Source organism: Pipistrellus hanaki (assembly GCF_964339955.1).
Source record: "Pipistrellus hanaki genome assembly, chromosome: 17".
In the NCBI taxonomy this organism is placed as follows: domain Eukaryota; kingdom Metazoa; phylum Chordata; class Mammalia; order Chiroptera; family Vespertilionidae; genus Pipistrellus; species Pipistrellus hanaki.
Window position 1 is genome coordinate 36,169,593 of NC_140519.1, and position 24,908 is coordinate 36,194,500.

Sequence of the window (24,908 nt, forward strand, 5' to 3'; positions counted from 1 at the left end):
AACATTTAAAGCATGAAATACAAGTCAGCAATTAAAAATGACAGTTAAAAATAATTACTTCAGTTGCAAAAATTAGCTTTGCAGAAAAAAAAATTTTAATACCTAAGAAAATACTCAACAATACCCAGGACAGAAAAATAAATTTTACATTTTATAGCATGTTATTATTCATTAAGTCCTCTGACATCCCATCTCTCTTAATCCTGGCTATAATCTCATCAAGGCAGAACTTTTTACTGATGTAAAAACTGAGGCAGTGAATTTCTGGGTCAAGGTCATAGAGCTAATAATTAAGTTGCTAAAATTCAAACTAAAAAGAAAAAGAAAAGAAACCGCATGAGTTCTTAGTGTAAAAACTATTAACATTTATGAAAGTTTGAAAATAAAAAAGACTGAAAAGTAATTCAACACAAAAATAATTGGCTATCTCTGGATGGTGAAGCTGAGTTAACTTCTTTCCTTTCCTCTTATTCTACTTTTTGGTATTTTTCAAATTTTCTATAATGAGTATCCATGATTTTTATAACAAGGATGGAAATTTTTTTTTACTAAAAGCATTAATTAGTCGAAGTTTAGTTCATAGTTCTGCATCTTGTATTTCATCTCAAAAAACACAAGCATTTAACTTGTGCTATAAAGTATGTAACAGTGTCATCTACTGGTGATTCATTCAAACTGCACGTAGGACGAGGCAAAAGTTAATTAGGTTTGTAGTTTTGAGTACTCGAAACAAGTTAATTTTTGTATTATTATTAATTATTGTATTATTTACCATATGAACAACTGTAAACCTACTTTTGCCCCACACTATATATGGTCTTAGAAGTTGGCAAAGTTTTGGAAAACTGTACATGTACATTTAATAAAAGATAATGAACAAACCAAACAGGTCATATACTTATATACGTGCTGTAATCTTCAGAGTTCACATGCCAAAATACTAAATATTTATTAATGCCAATGTGCTTTTACTGCTTAATATAGTTCCAGAACAATACCTTAAATTCAATTTCCCAATTTAAAACAAAAGAAAATAAATAAAATCTTATATCTCATTTTTGCCATGACACTACCCTGAAAAAACAACTTCATTTATATGACTTGTCACAAATATTATTTTTAATAAATTAATAAGGGAGAATTAAATAATATTTCTTTTGTAAGAAATAAAAAATATGTTTAGATCAAATGCATGGTTTTTCCACATGATGTTATGAATGATAAAAGTGTTATGCAAGAGAAGCTCTATGGCAATCTTATAGAATAGTTATGAATCATTCAGATAAGAGAATCCCAAAATATCATAATACAAATGGAAAAGCAGGACAGCAGGAAGTTAATCTTAGCAATAACTGACAATATATACAATATATACATAGATAATCTTCGTTTTTAAAAAAATCTAATCCTTCACTTTTGTCTTATCCCTCCACCTACTCCAATGGTTATTTGCTGAACCTGACTTTGAATTATCTATAAAAATAACTGACACTAGAGAATATCGTATGAATTATCTGCATCTCTAAAGATGAGTTTACCATGAAAAATATCTATTGAGTGGAAGTTATAATGAAGATTTTTTAAAATAAGAAACTTTATTCTCCACAGGTATCATAACAAACTCATGCAGGTTGCCTCAGAAACAGAAACAATTTGTTCTCCTCCTCCTTTGTAAGTAGTTCTATCCCACAATGTTAATATTACAACAGCATTCAGCATTCCTGTGGGCTAATACTGGGATATATATCTCATTATCAGTTAAAGTGAGGGCAGTTTTTAAACCATTGACAATCAGTATGGAGAAATGGGGGAGTTCTTTGCCAATACGTATCAATTTTTTTCCTTTCTACTTCTTTCTTTCTTTTATATACCTACCTTTTACCTTTTCTTTTTATTTCTTATTCCTCCCTTTTCTCTAGTCATCCCTTTGATCAAGCACATTATGTACAAAGATTGTGCTGACCTGTAGTCTCACACCTATGTTACCTGAATCACAAACAGGTAACCACACATTCCATGGTTAACTCTTTTAGTTGTGCAATTGTGGATCTTCTCCCCTATATTTCATACTTTTCTAAGAAAGATGGATATAAACATATAAATCAGTAACTAAAAAAACAGGCTACTCTGGTTGTAGCAATGTCAGGTCTTTGCTCATGTGACCTCCCCAAATCCCACCCCCAATTTTACAGAGAGATAGAAAAATTGGAAAGCTACCCTTGATTACTTATTATGTTAAATAACTCATATAGATAATTCAGAATTCTGAATGGTATGCCTGAATTAAAAAAAAAACAAACAAGCCGGTATACACAGTACTAAATGAGTACTAAAGGTTATTTTTAAATATCTGGCTCTCTGACCAAATATAAAAATATAAACCTAAAACACTCTTAACTATTCTAAGTGCATTGAGAAGAAACCTTTCAACATTACATATATATATTTTAATTACTAAGAAAATGAAAAGCAGCTAAAATAAAACTAATAAAAATACTTTAAGAGTATTAGATGAAGGTCAATTATCTAAATGCAATAAAATTGCAAAGGGGTATAAAAAACACTCTTACATGGGTAAGGATTCCTTTATTTTGCTATCCAAAATTTCTGTGTACATTGCAGCTGACATCACCTCTTCCATTGGACACATGATCCCATATTCCTCACAGCCATTCTCTTGAACCAAGGGGTCAGATTTATGTGGATCAAACATTATATTATTTGGTGTAATTAGTAGCACACCACTGACTGTGCCCTAAGGTAAAAAGAAAATAATGTTTAATCTTTGAAGTTTAAAGTTTCAAAAAGTATTTTAGCTATTTTTACTAATTTTCTCCTGTTATTAGTCCATCTATTATACGGAAAAGCAGTACATTCAAGCACTAAGGCATTCTCATGGAAATGTTAATAAAGCACAAATTTTCCCAGTAAGTGCTCCTCTTTAGCAGCGGAAAACTACAAAGAATATTATATTCACCCTCAAACAAGCAAGTCAGGTATAACGTTTGCAGCCTCAGTAAAATACTGAGCTATATCAGCAAGATAACTTCGGTAATGGAAGAAGGGATTGTAAACTCTTGTGAGGCATGAGCCATGCTTTATGTTTATTACTGTACTGCTTCTTGCGCTGTTCTGCTTTTATGTACACACAATGCAGGTTTCATAAATAATGTTGACAATTCAATCCAATATATATATACATACATACATATATATATATGTATGTATGTATATATATATATTTATATATATATATATATAGCAAATCTCTTTTAAAATATGTATATTTTTAAACCAATTTCACTTGACTCTGATGTACCTAGGCATGTGACCTTGGGAAAGCAAAGTCTCTGGGCCTCAGTGTTTTAATCTCTAAAATTAGGTAATTTAAATGACCTCCAAGGTAACCAGTAATCATTTTAAATTTAATTATGAAAACTATGAATTTTTAAATATACTCATGCAATTAGTGATGGTAATATGAAGAGTCCAACCCTCTTATTTTACAAGGAGCAAACTAAAATTCCTAAGAAGCTGATCCCACTAAATATTAGCTAATGTACTGAATGTTTTATATGTATCATGCTTTTTATACATTATTGTTCAATTGATCATTATACTAAGCTCTGAGATGAGTATACATGAGGAAACTAAGGTTGAGAAAGTCTAAATAATACATGACTACAGCTACCTAATAAGCAGTAGAACCAAGATTCAAAATCCCGGCAGACTGTGCTTATACTATACACCTTCCACATTTACATAACAAACTATATAATCACTCTAATTCAACTGCTAAATATACTTTGATCCCATTTTTTAAAATTCCCATTCCACTATATTCTACTCTGTAGGTGTAAAAATGAAGAGCCAGATAGAATTCTAAAAATAAAACAAATAGTTACTTCAAAGTTGTTTTTTTTTGTTTTTTTTTTTCTAAAGCTATTAAGGAAAAGTAAAACTTAGATCCTGAGGAGGGTCAAGATGATGGAATAGGGTAAATGTGGTATTTGTCTCTTCCCACAACCTCATCAAAATTACAATTAAGCCATAGAAGAACCATAATTCAGAATTGCCTAAAATCCAACTGAATGAAAGCCCTACAACTAGAGAATTAAAACAAAAGCCACACTGAGACTGGTAGGAGGGGCAGAGGTGAGGAACCAATTAGCCCGACACTCACAAGTGGTCTGTTTTTAATTGGGAGGGATATTTTGGCTGCAGAGTTCCCTGCAAGGAGCAAAGGGGTTCTAGTCCCACACAAAGCCCCAGCCCAAGTTTCCAGTGCCAGGAAGAAATGTCCCTGTAACTAGGGCTGTAAAAACCAGCGGGGATTGTGGCTGAGTAACACAGAGACTGCAGGAGTCCCAGGCAGGTACTCTTAAAGAGCCCAAACACAGACTTATTCAGACTCACTTCATTTGAGCTCCAGCACTAAGGCAGCAGCTTGAAAGGATCCAGGGAAATATGGGGAGGAACTAAATTATCTGGCATTAGGGCAAGAACTGGGAGACAGTTTTCTCCCAGACAAAAGTGTTGGCAGAGGTCATTGTTCCTTGGCTGAGATCTCCCTCACCACAGAGCTTACAGGCAGTAGCCACATCTGTGTCTCCATCGACCTGGCTCACACTATTCACCATACCCTGGTGATTCCATGTGACCCTACCTCACCCATTTTATAGCCCCTCCCAAGCTGTTTGCAATGGCTAATCCATATGAATGGCCTGTCCTAAAATCTCTCAAACAAGCAGCAGCTAACCTCAGTGTGCCCCATATTTCTCAATAAGTGGCCCTAGGCCTGGAACTAGCAATCGCCTGCCAAGGTTCACAGCTTGACTTCTCCTGGACACCTGCAAGCCCCACACAAGTAGCAGCCATCTGCAGATCTCTCTGTAGCTCTTGCTAGGTGGCCCCAGGTAGAACAGAGGCAGTAAATGACTTTGCACCTCCCAGGAGCCAGTGCACCAGGTGATGAGCTTCAGACCATGCCAGATTACAATGCTACCATATCCATGAGCAACACTCTTAAGGGGTGATGGACTCAGTGAGTATCAAAGCCCAAATGATGCAAGTCTTGCTCCACAGGGGCATCTCCTACCCAACAGCTCTTCTGCTGTGGTCGCAACTGGTCCTCACAGCCGATTGGCCTAGGGGTCAATCCCTCCCAGTATTGCCAACAGCAATCAAGGATCAACTAAAACAGGACCGTGCACATAGCCCACACAGGAGCACACCTAGAGTGTTCAGCTCAGATGACTAGGGGGCTGAGCCACTGGGCCCTACAGGACACCTACTACACAAAGCCACTCTAGCTCCAGGAGACATAGAATCTCTACCTAATACATAGAAACAAACACAAGGAAGCAGCCAAAATGCGGAGACAAGGAAACATGTCACAATTGAAAGGACAGAAGCAATCTCCAGAAAAATAAATAAATAAATAAACAGAAACAAGCAAAAGGACCAGGTACAGAGTTCAAAACCAGGGATGAGGAACCTTTTGCTACGAGGGCCATTGAGATATTTATAACATCATCCGTGGGCTATACAAAATTATCCACTTTATTATCCTGCTATTTTTGGTCAAACATTTTTTTTTCTAATATATTTTATTGATTTTTTACAGAGAGGAGGAGAGAGGGACAGAGAGTTAGAAACATCAATGAGAGAGAATCATCGATCAGCTGCCTCTTGCACAACCCCTACTGGAGACCCCTACTGGAGATGTGCCCGCAACCAAGGTACATGCCCTTGACCGGAATCGAACCCGGGACCTTTCAGTCTGCAGGCCAACGCTCTATCCATTGAGCCAAACCGGTTTTGGCTATTTTTGGTCAAACATTTAATGAACTCACCCGTAATGCTTTGGCAGGGCCAGACCAAATGATTTCGCATGCCTTCCCTAACCCTGTTCAAAACAATAGTTACAAGGATGATCCAGGAACTTAGTGAAAACATCAATGACATAAAAAATGGCCAGTCAGAATGAAGGCTATACTAACTGAAATGAAGAGTAATTTAGAGGTGATTAACAGTAGAGTATAGGATGCCAAGAATCAAATCATTGATTTGGAATTTGATGAAGCAAAGAACATCCAAATCAGAACAGAAAAAAAGGAAAAATATTAAAAAATATGAAGATAGTGTAAGGAGCCTCTGGGACAACTTCAAGTGTATCAATATTTGCATCATGGAGGTGCCAGAAGAAGAAGAAAGGGGGCAAGAAATCGAAAACCTATTTGGAAAAAAATTTATAGAAAATGTCCCCTACCTGGTGAAAGAAATAGACTCACAAGTCCAGGAAGCTCAGAGTCTCAAACAAGATGAATCCAAAGAGGCCTACACCAAAACACATTAAATTAAAATGAAAAAGGTTAAAGGTCAAAGACAGAATCTTAAAAGCAGCAAGAGAAAAGCAGTTAGTTACCTATAAGGGAGTACTCATACAATCATCAGCTGATTTCTCAACAGAAGCTTTTTAGACCAGAAGGGAGAGGCAAGAAATATTCAGAGATGAAAAGCAAGGACCTACTCTACCCAGCAAAGCTATCATTTAGAATTGAAGGACAGATAAAGAGCTTCCCAGACAAAGAAAAACTAAAGGAGTTAGTTCATCACCACCAAACTAGTATTACATGAAATGTTGAAGTGTTTTCCCTAGCAGAAGAAAAAGAAATAAAAATAAAATGTATGAACAATAAAATGGAAATAAATGCATATCTATCAACAATTGAATCTAAAAGTCAAAATAAATGAACAAGGAATCTAATGAACGAAATAAACTGATGAATAAAATAGAACCAGAGGCAGAGAAACATGGAACAAACTGATGAATCTCATAGGACAGGGGTGTAGAGGGACAGGAAGAGATTAACCAAAGAACTTATATGCATACATGCATTACCCATTATCTGTGGACAATGACAATGGGATGGTGAAGGGCTGGGGTGTGGTGGCATCTGGGTAAAGGGGAGCCTTCTAAGAGGGGGGAAGGAAGGACATCTGTAATTAAACAATAAAGATTAAAACTATAACAACAACACTAATCCTGTTTGATTTGGTATCACACCCTCCTTCCAACCTCATACTCAGCTCTGTGAATTTACCTGGCTTAATGTAAAGAACATAAAACCATTTTGGTGGGAGAAAAGGAATGAGTCTGAAAATATGAATAGCATTTCTTTTAGTTCAGACAGACCAAGGACTACGTAAATAAGTAATTTCATATAAACCACAGCCTACTTATCTTTTGATTAATATTTTATTTATTTTTAAAATATATTTTATTGATTTTTTACAGAGAGGAAGGGAGAGAGATAGAGAGTTAGAAACATTGATGAGAGAGAGTCATCAATCAGCTGCCTCTTGCATGCCCCCTACCAGGGATGTGACTGCAACCAAGGTACATGCCCTTGACTGGAATCGAACCTGGGACCCTTCAGTCCACAGGCTGATGCTCTATCTATTGAGCCAAACCAGTTTCAGCTGATTAATATTTTAAATAGATTCAGACACATCAATTTGTATTCCTGGATCATACCAACTCAAGCTAAAATTACGGAAGATTCTTTCTTTTTAGAAACAATGCTGGCCAGAAAGCAGTGAGTTCTGAAAGAAGCATTTCAAAATTCTGAGAAAAAATAAAAACCTGTCAACCTAAAATTCTATGCCCAATAAAAAGACCTTTCAAATACAAATAAATTGCCAAAGATTTAGGATAGCAAATAAACTTATCAAAATATGCTCAATATTATAAGTAATTAGGAAAATGCAAGTGAAAACAATGACTTACTACTAAAGACCATTTAGTATGGCTAACAATTCAATAACACTGACAACAATGAATGCTAGTGAAGATGTGGAGCAACATCAGCTCTTATTGATTGCTGTTACAAAACCAAAATGATACAACCACTTTGGAGGACATTTTGGGAGTTTCTTACAAAGCTAAAAATAATCTTAACATATGATCTAGATATAGCAATAGCACTCCTTACTCGAGTGAAGTAAAAGCTTATGTCTACACAAAGAATATACATGTGAATGTTTCTAGCAGCTGTTTCATAAGTACCCAAATTTGGAAATAAACAAGATATCCTTCAGGCAGTGAATGCATAGTATTCACAGAGTGAATTATTATTCATCAATTTAAAAAAAAAAAAAAAAAAACCTAATCACTAAAGGCAGAACTCTTAAATGCATATTGCTAAGTGAAAGAAGACAACTTGAAATCATACAATTATACTGTATGATTCCAACTATGTGACACTCTGAAAAGAGCAAAACTATTAAGAGAGTAAGATCAGCAGTTTCCAGGGGTTGAGTGGGAAGAATGAATAGGCAGAGCAAAGAGAATTTTTAAGGCAATGAAACTATTCTCTATGATACTGTAATGGTGGGTGGATGTCACTATAAATTTTGTTAAAACCCACAGAATGTACAATACAAAGAGTGAATTCTAATGTAAGCCCTCCCTCTGAGTAAAGCATGGAAACCCATTTTAAATATAAAGACATAGGTCAAAAGTAAAACTACAAAAGAGATAAACCATGTTAACATTAATCAAAAGGAATATGAAGTGAGTATAAGTATTGATCAAAGTAGATTTCATGGCAAGAATATTACCAAGAATGAAACAAGTCAATTCATCAAGACAATACAAGAATCTTAAACATTTCAAAAGTTTCAAAATATACCTAACAAAAACAGAAACGAAAGGAGAAATAGAAAATATACAATTACCATGAGGCATTTCAACATCCTCCTGTCAATAATTGATAGAATAGACAGAAAATCAATAGGGATGCAGAAGGACAACACTGTCACTTAACTTGAATTAATTGACATTTATGGAATAGCCCTCCCAATAAGAGCAGATACACATTGTTTTCAAGTGCAAGACATACCACATTCTGGACCATAAAATAAGTCTTAAATTAAGTCTTTAAAAAGTATTATGTTATCTAACTACATGGAATAACATCAGAACTCAAAAGAAAAGGTATTTTTTAAAATCCCCAAATGTTTACAAACTAAAACACTCTTATATTCCATGGGCAAAAAAAGAAATAAAGAGAAAATATTAGTAACGAATGAAAATAAAAATACAAAATATTGAGACTGTAGGTCCAGTTAAAACAGTATATAGAAAAAAATTTATAGAACTGAACACCTGTATTTCAAATATTCATAACTTATTAATTTTGACTATAAGGCAGTCATAATTTTTTAAGTTGGTATCATAGTTACTTGCTAAGCAATACTTGGAGTTTATTTTCCAACTCTGTGTAAATTTACTATATTCCTTCTGCAGACACAATATTCTTTGCTGTGTAAAGCAGCAAGGTGTGGTACATAAAACAGATTCAAACTCGGTTTGAATTCTGGCCGTGACAAAGAATCCTTGGACTCATTAATCTTTTCTGATATATATTTTTTTTCTGTGAAGAAGGAATAGGACCACCTATTCTGAGTTGATAAAATTAAAATACCAAAACAATTTTTTGCATATAGTATATCTTCCTATTTGGATATCATACTACCTCTGCAAAGATTAGCACATCAGAGTGCACAGGAATAGTCATTTTATATCAGCTTTTTGTAGTATGTTTATGTATGCCATTGGCTTTAATGATTTGTAACAGATTACCAGACTGTTATAAGCAGAAGCCAAACTAACTCAAACTAGTAGTTCCACTAATATTTAAAAAAAATATTCAAGCATTTGCTGATGTTGGTGATTTAAGGTATGATTTGTTACCTTGCCTCTGGTAATATATTTGCAGTTAATTTTTAGAAACTTCTCAGTAAATGCTTCTTCCTCTTCAGAAGTTGAAGATACAACTCGTGCAGGTCGAATACCAGTAAATGTAGACGAGGGAGTTGTTTCTTTCGGGTGCACTTCATCAGGATTCTTAATAAAAAATAAAAAATAAAAAATAAATAAATAAATAAATAAATAAATAAATAAATGGCACTTCAGAGAACTAAATAAAAATAAGCAAATTATTAAAGCCAAATGAAAAGCTTCCCTCAATAAGTGTTTTCCTTCTTATCACATTCTAAAGGTCAGTCCAAAATGTTCTTATGTAAAAAATATAGGTAAGAATGGCACTGTTTTCACATTCATTGAAGATTTTTAACACAGCTTACGCTTACATGTTTAATGTTTTTTTTTTTTGTTTGCTTCTTTGTTTTTTAAATATATTTCATTGATTTTTTATAGAGAGGAAGGGAGAGAGATACAGAGTAGAGAGTTAGAAACATCGATGAGAGAGAGTCATCGACCAGCTGCCTCTTGCACGCCCCCTACCAGGGATGTGCCTGCAACCAAAGCACATGCCCTTGACAGGAATCAAACCCGGGATCTTTCAGTCCCCAGGCCAATGCTCTTTCCACTGAGCCAAACCGGTTTCGGCTGTTTAATGTTTTTTTTTGTTGTTTTGTTTTGTTTTTAATGGGGGACATATAAAACTAGAGGCCAGTTGCAGGAAGATTCCTGCAAGAATAGGTATTCCTTGGGCCTATTCCTGCAAGAATAGGGCTTCCTGCGGCTGGAGCCAAGCAGAGAAGGGAGCAAATCCCTCCAGTCTCGGCTGCCTCGCTTCCCTCCTGGCTCTGCTGCCTTGCTTCCCTCCTGTCTCTGAAGCCTCACTCCCTTCTCCGCAGCTTCACTCCCTTCGATGCAGCACTTGGCTTCCTTCTAAGATCTCTTCAGTCTTTGCTCCAGTATGCAAATTAACTGCCACCTTTGTTGGGTTAATTTGCATACTCGCTCTTATCTGCTAGTGGGCATAGCAGAGGGATGGTCAATTTGCATGTTTCTCTTTTATTAGTGTAGATGAATCATTAGAATGTTGAATTAACTGACAAACTACATTTCTTGTATTCCCAACACCACACATAAATACACACCACACACACACACACACACACACACACACACACACACACACACACGTTCAGTTGCTCCTAAATTAAACTGCTGGCCCTGATAAGACAATTTACAACGTTAATCACGAATCATTCAAACTCCAGCCATCATATTCTGTTCTGCCCTCCAAGAGGTGGAACAGGTAAGGATTATCCTCCCTGATGATCTAGAATTATGTTTAACAATTGAATGACACTGTTCAATTACTCATCTCTGGTAACAAAATCCCCAACCTTTGCATTTATGATGCAAATTAATAACATTAACTCAGCCTGTTAATTTAAGTTAGGTACTTAAATAAGAGATATTAATGGATATTTATGAGTACTTGTTATATTTAAGTATATTATACAGACCATTGGTTTATAAGATCATACAGGTTTTAAGTGTACATTTCTATGAGACAAGACCTGTATATTATATTGTGTGTCCACCACCCAAAGTTAAATCATCTTCTATCACCATACATTTGGCCCCTTTCCCCTTTATCTACTCAATCACCTTCCCTCTGGAAACCAGAGGCACTTCTTAGAGAATACAACTTTTATCTCATAGTCATTCATACCCAACTGTTGTTTATAGATTCTGATTCTTAAAGCAGTGATTCTGAAGCTCACGTGAATGTTTTCTGAAGCTTCTTTGGCAAATTAAAATGAGTAATTTGTGTTTTATTACTAACATGCCATTTGATACCCTAAACTTACAGTGCAAAGTGGGGCAGAGAAGAAAATGGTCTAAAGTCAGCAGATCAACAGAGAAGATTCTCTCATAAGTAAAGCCATTTAATGGAGGGCGAGGAGAACCATTTCTATAGGAACATAATCATTAGGTCATTATAAAAATGGGAAATTCTAATTAGCATTAATTTATATAGAAAGACACAAAAATATAATTCCTTTTAGAGACATTTTATTCAAAATCAAATAAAGTTTGTGTGAGTGTGAGGGCAAGAAAAAGGCCTCGTTTTCCTTGCTGTAGCTTTCCACAATTTATGACAAGGACCTGGTAATAAAACATCAAGATTGTTAGCTCCTTTGATTCAAACAGCACCTCTGTTCAAACTGCAAGACAAGATAAGCTACTTTCAAGGCTACAACCTTGCATACCCCACCTCCCTGTGGTTTTCATGACTCTAGGGCAGTGGTCAAAGGCCAGGTCAGGAGGACCCTAATTAAGTTAATAACAATGTACCTACTTATATAGTTTACGTTTAAAAAATCTGGCTCTCAAAAGAAATTTCAATCTTTGCACTGTTGATATTTGGCTCTGTTGATTAATGAGTTTGCTGACCCCTGCTCTAGGGAAATCGATGCCAGAGAGTTAAAAAAAAAAAGAAAAAGAAAAAGAAACTGGCCCCATTTCAAACTCTTGTAACTTTTGCTCTAAGAATGTTTTACAGGCTGGTGAAGATGCCTATAAAGATACCTCCCTAGGACATCTGCCCCGACTAAAATAAGCAAACAAACTTTTCAAAGATACTCCACCCCCCATATCTGCTCATATTTAGCCCCCAAATCCTGCTCCCTTCCTTATTACAGAGCAATTGAAGCCAAGACTTTAAAAGGGGGAGCCACCATTTATTTCTTGCCCTTGTATTGACTAGCAATGGACTAGCTCTTCCTAGGACGGTAAAATAAACTTCCTCTCTACATCTATCTCCTCTCAGTTGTGAATTCTTTCACAGCTGAAGTCACTGGCCAAAGCCCTAACAGTTTGGTTCCTTAAAATTCATTTGTAAAATAACATATAAAACATTAATTCCGTAAAAATTCTAAATTAATCTATTAAACTATTAATTACTTAGAATTAATTCTCAGAATGATTAAGATTATAGTAAATTATTTTTTAAAAGTAGTATGTCAAGAATAAGAATTCTAAGTACTATATAAATATTCATAGAAAATAAAATTGAACATGGACTTCCTATCATGATATTCTAATATTTGTTAGGCAAAACTTCTTCCTTAAATTACTACATGATTTAAAAAATATATTTTATTGATTTTTTACCGAGAGGAAGGGAGAGGGATAGAGAGTTAGAAACATCAATGAGAGAGGAACATCGATCAGCTGCCTCCTGCACAACCCCTACTGGGGATATACCCGCAACAAATGTACATGCCCTTGACCAGAATCAAACCTGGGACCCTTCAGTCCACAGGCCTACCCTCTATCCACTGAGCCAAACCGGTTAGGGCTATTACAAGAGTGAACTGGTAACTATCCTTGGACCAACACCACCGATAGCAAATTAATTTAAGAAGGATGTTTCACTTTAAAAACTGGGATCTACAAATTTAAGTAAAAAATAAAAAGTAAAATTTCATTCTACAATAGTCAAAGTTGGATTTAAAAAACATGATGATATATACATGTACAGAGAGATTTATTCACAGCTATCTTTGAAAAGTAGGGACACTTACAGTGGCTTTATCAAATTCAGCCTCAGATGATGTTGGTGACAGGGGACTTATGGGGCTTAGTGATGGAGAGCTCTCCACACTGGAGACATAATCAGGATCAGGAACATATAAAACCTGGAAGAAAACAAAACATTCACACAAACTGAAATATTAACAGGCAGACAGTGTTTCATTAGGAAGTACCATGACCTTTAGCAACAAATAAAAAAAAAAAAATCTTCAGATTAAAATAATATTTTTAACATAATAATTCTAATAAAATAAGAAAACACATATTTAAATTCAATTAAGAAAAGTTTGATAATACATAAATACTACCAGGAATGGGGTGGGGAAACAATTATTACATACTATGGGAGTTCCTCTTAAAAAAATAATTTTGCAGTAGCTAGCAAAATTTTAAATGCACATATTCTTTATTACAGCAATTTTACCTCAAGGACTTTATAGAAATCGCGCTCGCGCGCTCTCTCTCTCTCTCTCTCTCTCTCTCTCTCTCTCTATATATATATATATATATATATATATATATATATATAAAAGATATGTACAGGAGTGTTCCCTACAGTGGGCATAGCAAAACAGTAGAAATAGTTTAAAGCTTACAATGTCTAGTTAAAGTATATAAAAAGAGCACAACACTCCAGACATAAAAAAATCTGAGATTGTACTGTGCTTATATAAAATATTTTCCAAAGCCAAAGTCAAATAAAAAAATAAGGTTACAAGTCCTGTCAAGTGTGACTCAGGGTTTTCAGGGGTCTTCAAACTACGACCCGTGGGCCACATGCAGCCCCCAGGGGAGTCTGATCCTGCCCGCCAGGTTTTTTGGGCAGTGAGCGCAGCCAAGGTGTTACAGTAGGAATTAGTAGTTCATATAGTCCGGCCCTCCAGCTCTCTGAGGGACCGTGATCTGGCCCCCACTTTAAAAAGTTTGAAGACCCCTGGTTTAGAGCATCTGCCTGAGCACCTAAGGGTTGAGGGTTCAATTATAGGTCAAGAACAAGTACCTAGGTTGCAGCTTCAATCCAACCTGGTTGTGGGCATGTTCAGAAGGCAACTAATGGGTTTATCTTTCTCACAAAAGTCTCTGTCTGTCTGTCTCTCCCTCATTCCCTCCCTTCCACTCTCTAAAAATCAATGGAAAAATATCCTTGGGTGAGCACTAACTAACTAAATATTTTTAAAGGGCTAGAATATTACTGGAAGGGGATACAAGTTAGCAACTGTGGTTGAATCTTTAAAAAGAAATTAGGTATCTGAGATAGGATAACTTAACCTTTAAAAATGTCTGAATTTTTTTATCATCTATTGCTTTGGATAATTTAAAAAGCTCTTTAAAACTAAATTTAAAAGACAAATCACAATTATTTTCAATATTTATTAAGAAATAATCATCGTATATAATAAAAGAATAATATGCAAATTGACCACCACTCCAACACACAAGATGGCCAGCCCGATGGGGACACAATAAGGCCACCACAAGATGGCCGGCAGAGGAGGGCAGTTGGAAGGGACAAGGCCTGCAGGGGAGTACAGTTGCGGTGATCAGACCTTCAGGGGAGGGCAGTTGGGGACGATCAGGCCTGCAGGGGAGGACAGTTGGGGGAATGAGGCCAGAAGGGGAGGGAAATTAGGAGGAGACCAGATCTGCAGGGGAAGGCAGTGGGACAGGACCAGGCCTACAGGGAAGGGCATTTGGGAGGGACAAAGCCTGCAGGGAAGGAAAGTTGGGGGGACCAGCCCTACAGAGGAGGACAGTTGGGGGGACCAGGCCTGCAAGGGAGGGCAGTGGGGGCAACCAGGCTGGCAAGGGAGGGTAGTTAGGGGCAACCAGCCTGGCAGGGGAGGGCAGTTAGGGTGACCAGGCCAGCAGGGGAAGGGCAATCAGGCTGGCAGGGGAACATTTAGGCATCGATCAGGCTGGCCGGGGAGTGGTTATGGGGTGATAAAGCTGGCAGGCAGAAGCAGTTAGGGGCAATCAGGCAGGCAGGCAGGTGAAAGGTTGGGAGCCAGCAGTCCTGGATTGTGAGAGGGATGTCCGAGATTGATGAGGGTGCTGGTTGGGCTGAGGGACACATCCCCTGCCCAGTGCACAAATTTTGTGTTCTGGGCCTCTAGTATGGACATAAATGACAGTTAATTTTTCTCTTCTGGAGCCAATCTGATTTGTTCAAAGCATGCATAAAGTTATTATTCTTAAATTTTCTAGATTTTTAGCTATGTTGCAATGAATACTTTCTGTCTTACTACTTAATGCTTCTAAACACAAATGCATAGAAAAAAAAAACCTACCTGTCCAGTAACAACTGCTCGGGAGAATAACTTATTTAACTGGACAAGTTCGTTTGGTGTTGTATCAAATTTCAGGGCTATACTATTCAAGGAATCCCTTGATTCAACCTGTTTAAAAGAAAACATACATTATTTTAATCCACTAAAACATAAAAACTGAAACTATGAGGTTTAGTGATCATTAATATGTTTATGGACCAATCTTACATTTGATGAACAAGTGGTATTTCCATCTTTGGACAAAAGATAACTTAAAAAATTCAATTTTTTTAGCAAATTATTTCAAACTATTATGTAGAGTATGTGCTTTATCATTATACATCACAATTACATGTGAGCCTCTATTTGAAAGAATATGAAAATAGATGATATATTTTAATAAACACAAACAAATGATTCTTATTTTACAAAAACTTTAAACCAACATACTTCTTTGCAGGAGGCAGCTAATCAATGTTTCACTCTCAGATTAATGTTTCTAACTTTCCATCTCCTCCACCTCTCTAAACAAAACAAAACATTATGTGTCTGTGGATGTGTGTGTATATATGTATATAGATGCATAATTTTAACTTTTAAGCTATCTAAAGTACAAGGTAAGTTTATACTACTATATGTAGGTGATTTGGAAATGCATTTAAGCTAGATCATAAATACTTTAAAAATAAATACATTTTGAGAGTACACTGTGATATTAAAAATTTTATTTAAAAAATATAGGGATATATATTTTCCTCAATACAAAAATTATCTTTTAAATTTTAAATAAGTGTGTTTTATGAATATTTTAAAAATTATAGTAAGAATAGAATATAAGACAAAATATCTTAGTTTTGGAATTACACTTTTATTTAGGATTTGACATGAAATAAAGGATTAAGAAATTTTAAAAAGACTAACAGACTAATCAAAGACCTGCTAGAGGATGTTTTTTAACTTTTCTGGCCAATACTTGGATTATATCCCAAAGGTCATTTATAACATTAAGAAAAAAAATAATTTCAAATTAAAATAACTTTCCCTACAAAATAATGGCTCTTAATTTGAATTGAACTTTACTACAAATAATACAAATTTTATTGAACCCACCAAAATAAAGAATGGTAAACTCTTGAATTCAAAATCAACTAAAAGTTAACAAGTCTGCATAATCACATGGTTACATGTGTAGATAATATCTTATGCTTCATGCCTATAATCTTATGCCTTAATAAACACTAATGAATATATCAAATTACATTACCCAATATTTTAGTATTTGAACTTATTTTCTAAATTTCTCAAGCATACACAGAAAGGACAAACACACTTAGTTTAAGTTTATAAGATGCTTTAAGAAGAGATATTTTTTTAGAAAGTAAATATTCTACGGTAAGTTATCTGGTTCCTAACCTTTTTAAAATACTTAAATTGATAATTTAAGGTTTTGATAATTGGTTCAATTTTAATGATTCAAAGAAAACAGTCAAGATTTAACACTGGAAGGACAAAAAATATTTTAACTAAGACTATTGCAGAGATAAATCAGCTTTTTAAAATGCAAACAACTTACAGTATATTCAATAGTCCCTTTAGGTTTCTGAAAAGACATTCGTCTCCCATCTTTCTTGTCTAGGCTCTTCTTTTGGCCAGTGTCTGGGGGGGGAAAAAAGAGAGGCAAAACCCTATTGAATTTATGTTCCTTTCAAAGTAATGTCAAACACTGTTTGACAATGGGCTGATATGTATGAGATTCACTAGTAAGACAGTTTGTTCCCTGGGATATATCTATGCTCTAACATACAGTCAACTATCAAAAAAAGGAAATATATATTATCGCTTCCTTCAACACATCTAAACTGATTATTTGAAGATTTTATATATTGTTATATATATCCATATATATAAAAGGCTAATATGTAAAGTATCCACTTGGGAGTTCGATCACTCACTATGATGTGTGCTGACCACCAGGGGGTGGTATGGAATGAAGGAAGACTCTGGCCAGCAGCTGGAAGGCTCTGATGGACCCTAATCACTGGCCAGGCCTAGGGACCCTTTAGAATATATACAGTTAACAAAATCAAGCCTAAAAAATTAGTCCTAAGTACTTGAAGAACTCACACTGAGACTGAGGGGGGTGGTGGGGAAGATGAAAACTCTCAGATGTAAAAACAGGCAAAATATATGATCACAGAATTCAGAAGAGGACATAAAAATGGCGCTTAAGCATATAAAAAATGTGTTCAATCTAACTCATAATTAGAAAAACGCACATTTAAACTACACTGAATACCATTTCTCACATATCAAACTGGTAAAAAAAAATCACAAGTTTGACTACACTGTTTGGCTATAGAAAAAGAGGTATTCTTCATTCATGGTGGGAATGCAAAATGGTTAGTATATACTTAAATTTTATTTTCTTATGAGAAAACATTAGAACTATTTTTAAAGTTTTTTTACTTCATTTTTCCATCACCATCTATCCCCTCCCTGTTAAATAAAGTTTTAAATAAAAATTTCTGCTGTTTCATAAATAGCAGAGGAAGTAAAAAAACGTTTTCCAATTTATAAACTTTTTAAGCAAAGTAAAATACAGATTACTTTTAACTAATATTTCTTTCCTTAATTGACTTAGGAGTAACCATTAATCTACACTTACTTTGCCTAACAGCAGTTTTCCAATCTGTGTTTCATAATATCCCAAGAATTCATTAAACATTTAATCACAATGAAGTTTGCAATTGTTCTATCATTGTCAAGAGCTCCCACAGAGTGCAGTTCTGAGCAAGAAAATTAATATACCAACTTTTCACAGTTTTAAGTTTAAAATAAGCTGAAAATATTCCAAGTTATAAAATGTACTGAACTATATTTTTACTTATTTAATAAAATAACAGCTAACATTTATCAAGTGCCTAGTATATGCCAGGCTCTGTTTTAAGTACTTCAAATCTCTCTATCTATATAAAAAGCCAGCAACTGGAACGCCCACCACCCACAGCTCCTCACCACGGCCAGCACTGCCCCCATCCCAATTGGGGGCAGGGCCTGCCAGCCAATTGCCCACAGTCCCTTCCCCCAACCAGCCAGGCCCCGATGAGGCCAATGGGGGAAGCCAACCTCCCACCATCTCCTCTTCTCGACAGGACCTGCCCTGATCCGCCCTGATCCGCCCCGACTGGGGCAGGCTGGCCGGACCCCACCCATGCACAAATTGGTGCACTGGGCCTCTAGTTTGTTATATAATTCATCAACTCTCAAAGTAGATGTCATTTTTATTCTCACTTCACAAGTAAGGACATTGAGACACACTTTTGTTTATAATTAGAGGCGTGCCACTGGCAACTAGAGAGTATAGACCATGGACACTATGAAACGTTATGTGCTAAACAAGGTACACGACAGTCATCAACAACAAAGAAATTATGTACTCTCAAATGTTAATACTATCAGCTTGAGAAACCCCACTATATACCTAGCACCCAATATGCCTGACATACAGTAGGTATTCAATAAATATCTGACAGATAAAGGAATGCATAAGTTTCCCTGAGATAGGATTACTGTGGCATCATGGAAAAAGGGAATTAGAATTTACTCCACCATTACCAAAAGCAGAGACTTTATATATGTAATCAAAAGCAATAAATTCCCATAGAAACTGGTTCCAGTAAGTTTTGGTACTGTCTTTTAATAATCCAGTCCAAAACACTGGCTAATTTCTTCTTTTGCTATTTAGAGAATGACAATTTTAAAAACTTATCTTTTAGTTACTGATTACTAGCTTAATTGCACTGTGGTGTAAGAAAATACTCTAAAAAAAAAGTTCAACTCTGAAATTTGTTGAAACTTGCTTCATGATCAAAGGTAAAAAATTTCCCACCTAAAACTGAAGCAAGAATGATACAATAATACCAACCTCTTAATATTTTTTAAGGATCTGCTTAATTTTAGACACACATTTTAGGAAATTCTTTCTAATGGCAAACAAATATCTTTCAGTCACTCCTACCTTCTAACCACCTACCCATTATTCTTCTATACAAATATATACATAAAATAGATCTTGACAATGTTGCCTACCCTAATATTAATAGCATCTCTAGATGTTTGAATTAGAGGTGATCTTTTAAACATTAATCTTTGCAAAGTATGCATGTATGCATCAATTTTACCAAAAGAATATTTTTCTCATAAAAGCCTAGATTCCATGACACATTCTAATACACCACATTAACAAAACAAGAGATAAAAATAATATGATCTTATCAATAAATACACAAAAAAGCATTTGGTAATATATGACAACCCTTATGATTAAGACAACCAATAAGATGGGTATAGAAAGGAAGTAATAAGGGCCATATATGACAAACCCTCAGCCAGTATCATACACAATGGTGGGAAAATGAAAGTTTCTCCTCTAAAATTAAGACAATGATTCCCACTCTCAACACTCCTATTCAGCTTCGTCCTAGCCAGAACAATCAGGCAAGATTAAGAAAGAAAAGGCTTTCAATTTGGGAAGAAAGAAGTAAAATGTCACTTTTTGCAGATGACATGATTCTGTATATAGAAAACCTTAAAGATTCCACCAAAGAACTATTAGAAACAATAAACAAATACAGTCACATTGCAAGACACAAAATCAATGTACAAAAATCCACTGCTTTCCTATATACTAACAATGAAATGCCAGGAAAAAAAAATTAAAAGAACAATTCCTTCTGTAACTGCAACCAAAAGAAAATATTGTAACTAGGGAAAACCTTAACAAAAGATGTAAAGGACCTATATACTAAAAACTACAAATCATTATTAAGAGAAAATGAAAAGACACAATGAAGTGGAAGGATATTCTGCATTCAGGGATTGGAAGAATCAATCCACTGGCATCTAGTGGGTATAGACCATAGCCATGTTACCCAAAGCAATATATAGATCTAATGCAATCCCCATCAAAATCTCAATGTAATTTTTTAAAGAAATAGAACAAAAATTATCAGATTAGTATGGAACCACAAAAGATCTTGCTGAATATCCAAAGCAATCCTGAGAAAAAAAGAGTGAAGCTGGAGTTAATCACACTACCTCACTTCAAATTATACTACAGAGCTAGGGTAATCAAAACAGCATGGCACTGGCAGTAAAAAACGGTCACACAGACCAGTGGAAAAGAACCGAGAGCCCCGAAATAAAGCCAGATAGATGCACATGGGCAAATAATCTTTGACAAAGGAGCCAAAAACACAATGGAGAAAACAAAGTCTCTTCAATAAACGGTGCTGGGGAAATTGGAAAGCCACGTGGGAAAGAATGAAACTTGCAAATCAAAACTACAATGAGATTCCACCTTACAACTGTTAGAATGGCTATTATCAACCAGACAGATAAATAACAAGTGCTGGAGAGGTTGTGAAGAAAAAGGAACCCTCCCTCACTGCTCGTGGGAATGTAAACTGGTACAGCCACTATGAAAACCAGTATGGCCAGCGTGTGAGCGTCTGTCTGCCGGAGCACCGAAGGGTCTCCGGGTTCGATTCCTCATCAAGGGTACAAATCTGGTCCATCCTTACAATCTGTCAATGGAAAGACTTATCAACATGATTACTAAATAGAAATGGTGAGCGGCAAGGTCAGTAACAACAAACTGGGTACTAGAGAGCAGCCGATCTACACGTGTGGTCAAGAGCCTGTACAAGAAACACTGCTGGAAGACACAGGACATTGTCAAGAATTGAAGGAAGGGCCTGGCCTTTCAAAGGTGTGTGAACAAAAAAAAATTTAAAACGTGCATTGCCTATTTAATCAGGAGCATGGGCCTCTTCTCCTTTAGATTGTCAAATAAAAAAATTTTAAAAATGACAACAGCTAACACAACAGTAGCCGCATGGTGTGTGAATGAGTCAGTTTCATTCACACACCCGGTGTGTGAATAGTTTTATACCTTTTTTTTTGTCAGACTGGCAAAAAAACCCCACATTTTTTGGTGTGCTGCAGAATTTTCGCAATTACTTTGTGTGTGCCATGAGATTAAAAAAAAAAGGTTGAAAAATCACCGACTTGGAGGAATCCAACAACATTGCAAAGGTTGCCATATGCGCTGTGCGAATACTTCAACAAGCACTTTTGAAAACTCCTAAGACATCAATATCATACCATTATGACCGGTTTTTTTTTTTTTTTTTTTTTTTTTGGGGGGGGGGGGGCAGTGGGGAAAGAACGGTACACACAGGCCCTATGATGAAAGAACCCCAGGACAGCTGTCCATCTAAATGGCAACCGGAAAAAAAGTTCCCAGGTTCCTTCCTTCCACCTCAAGGCAACATACACCCTTTCAAAACACATGATAAAAGATTTTTTTTTTTTTTAAATAATAAGGAAAACAAAATACTTGATACTAAATCAACGAGGTTGCAGTTTAAGTTAAGCCTTTTCTTTTCTCTAGTATGGGGTGCTGAAGTGGGACCCTCACGGGGGCAAACCTCAAAGGCACTCTGCCCCAAACCCAAAACATGTGGGCAGGGCGGTCATCTCAAGAGTCTCCAAGAACGGAAAGAGGAGCGTCATAATAAAGTTTAATACTCTCCTCCGGGTGGGAGGGGAGAGCGAGGGGATCGGCCCTGGGGACATAGGGGGTGAAGGGAGCCCCGGGCCAGGAAGCGCGGGGCAGGACAAGCTGCGACACCGAGTGCTCCCCGCCCGCCCGCCCGGGTCCCAGCACCCCGGCCGCCCCGCTGCCCCAGCACCCCGGCCCGGGCCACACCCCCTCCCCGGCCCTCGGCCCGGCGGGGGCCACGCGGGACGCAGGCCACGGGGAGGCTCGGGCTCACCGGGTCCCTCCGGGCTGGACGGCGCCGCCGGGGGCCGGTGCGGCGGGGCCCCACCGCCGGGCTCCCGCAGGTAGTCCTCGAAGCACACCTGCCGGGCTTCGCCGCCGCTCGCGAGCCCCCACAGGCGGTGGGCCGTGCCCCGCAGCAGGCGCCCGCCCTTGCCCGTGAACGTGGTCAGGTAGTCCATGGCGCCCGCCGCCGGAGGGGGCCGCGGGCCGGGCCGCGGGCCGACGAGGGCGGCGGAGGGTGTCGCGGAGGACCGGCCACTCCGTGGGCGCCGCCGCCGCCGGCGCGTCCAACCCGACGCGGGGCAGGGGCTCCCGGGGGCGGTGGGGGGCGGGGGGGGCGGGAGAGGGCGTCCCCGGCGTGGCCCGGGGCGAACCATTCGGGAACCACGCTCGGGGGGGGGAGGGGGAAGCAGAAGTTGGACAAAACTTTTTAAAAAGTTTCTTTCTGGCTGCTTCCACGCGCCAAAAAGCAGAAGAAAGTTTCTAAATGAGGAACACTCTTCCTAAAACAGACGCGGGGGTTGGAAAGTTGGGACTTGGAAGCAGGTCGGGCTGGTCCTAGCCGCCCCCGTCCCCCCCACACACACCCTCCAGCCCGGATGGAGCGGCCGGCCCCGCCCTCCCAGGCCCCGCCCACCCGCCCGCCCGGCCGGACCGGACTAACGGGCCGGGCTGGGCTGGGGGTGGAGGCGCCGCCTGGGGGCCCCGGGGCCGCGGCCCGGAGGGAAAATGGCCCCGGGGAGGCTTTGCAGGGAGGGGCCCGCAGGCTGGGGGCCTCGGGCGGTGTCCAAAGGCTTCTCAGTGGGGAGTGTGCGTGTGGGCGGAGGCTCACCGGCCACAGGAAACTTCTCTAAGTTTTTTTTAGGAGCGGGATGGAGAGGAGGGAGATGGGAAAGTTAGTTTCAAGGTAAAAAAAAAAAAAAAAAAAAAAAAAAATGCAGTCGTCATTCATGAAAACCCAACCCAGATAGAGAACGTAGATAAAGCGGGAAGCATTAGGAGACCATCTTCGTAAAAATAAAGCACAAAGAGTCAAAGCATTAAAGTTCGCCGCGGCTTGAAGGCCTTGTTGTTTGACATCCCAGGAATGTGGTCTGTGAAGCGAGGTAATGACGGGTTTGGGTGCTCACCCTTCTCCCCCGCCAGGCAGAGGAAGAGCAATGACTTTTTAAAAATTATTATTATTATTTCTTAATTGATTATGGTATCACATAATTGTCCTCATCCCCCTATTCCCATCCCATCCCAAACCCCTCCCCACGTATGCTCCCACCCCCCTGTTGTCCATGGCCACCGGTTAGGCTTATATGCATGCAAAGACTTTTTTTTTTTTTAAGATTTTAAAATATATATATATATTTTATTGATTTTTTACAGAGGAAGAGAGAGGCATAGAGAGTTAGAAACATCGATGAGAGAGAATCATCGATCAGCTGCCTCTTGCACACCCCCTACTGGGGATGTGCCGGCAACCAATGTACATGCCCTTGACCGGAATTGAACCTGGGACCTTTCAGTCCACAGGCTGACGCTCTATCCACTGAGCTAAACTGGTTTTGGCTGCAATTACTTTTGACAGACATTTCCTATTCGGTTTTGTTCCCTGTGAGATCTGGTTATTCTCTTCTTTTCAGGTTTGTTGATACCTCTCTCAGGTTTTCTTAATCTTTTTTTCTGCAGAACCATGAAACGACTCCCCGCCCCGCCCCCCAATCCCTTGTTAGAAACTGACATTTTCCCCACCGTCACTGTTTTCAGTTTAAATTCTTACTGAGTTGGACAAACGTCCCCATTCTAACACCAGCGCCACCTTTAGATGTGGTTAAAAATAGAACATTGTTTGGGCTGCACCTGAGAATGTCATTCACAGTGTTTGTAAGAAAGAACCCAGGAGTGTGCACACCCGGAGGCGCGCAGGTGGGCTGCTTGGAAAAGCACTGCTCCGGACTCCCCTCTGCGCCTCCTTTGAGCCCATTTGGTAGAATGGTAAGTGGCTCCTGTTTTTGTGTGTTTTCTTTTTATTCTGAAATTTAGATTCCATATAGAAACGTGACCATGCTCAGCACCACCTCTGCGATCTCAGAGAGGCTCAGCACACTGACCGCCATCGAATTTCAAATAATTAAATGTAATCCTGATGAACTAAATGGAAATCTTTTTCTAAGATGTTTTATGTCTTTTTAAAAAAATATGTTTTATTGATTTTTTTTTTTTTTTTACAGAGAGGAAGGGTAATAGAAATATCCATGAGAGAGAAACATGGATGAGAGAGAAACATGAATGAGCTGCCTCCTGCACATCCCCCACTGGGGACTTGCCAGCAACCAAGGCACATGCCCCTGACCAGAATCGAACCCTGGACCTTTCAATCCGTAGGTTGACTCTATCCACTAAGCCAAACCGGTTTTGGCTTTTTTTTTTTTTTTTT

At 37.9% G+C, this 24,908-nt stretch overlaps 1 protein-coding gene across 6 annotated transcripts in view; it reads right to left on the bottom strand.

Annotated features, from left to right (window-relative positions):
- The window catches only part of OXR1 (oxidation resistance 1), a 267,440-nt gene that overhangs the window by 36,449 nt on the left and 206,083 nt on the right, over positions 1-24,908 (bottom strand). For 3 of the 6 annotated variants that reach the window (XM_084864410.1, XM_084864407.1, XM_084864408.1), the window contains exons 4-8: positions 17,207-17,289; positions 15,655-15,762; positions 13,357-13,470; positions 9,761-9,913; positions 2,571-2,755 (exon numbers count right to left, since the gene is read on the bottom strand). In XM_084864410.1, coding sequence (XP_084720536.1) covers positions 2,571-2,755; positions 9,761-9,913; positions 13,357-13,470; positions 15,655-15,762; positions 17,207-17,289 — 643 coding nt within the window. Of the gene's footprint in view, positions 1-2,570; positions 2,756-9,760; positions 9,914-13,356; positions 13,471-15,654; positions 15,763-17,206; positions 17,290-22,472; positions 22,791-24,908 lie in introns of those variants that run through there. The other 3 variants (XM_084864411.1, XM_084864409.1, XM_084864412.1) reach the window with 2 other exon arrangements.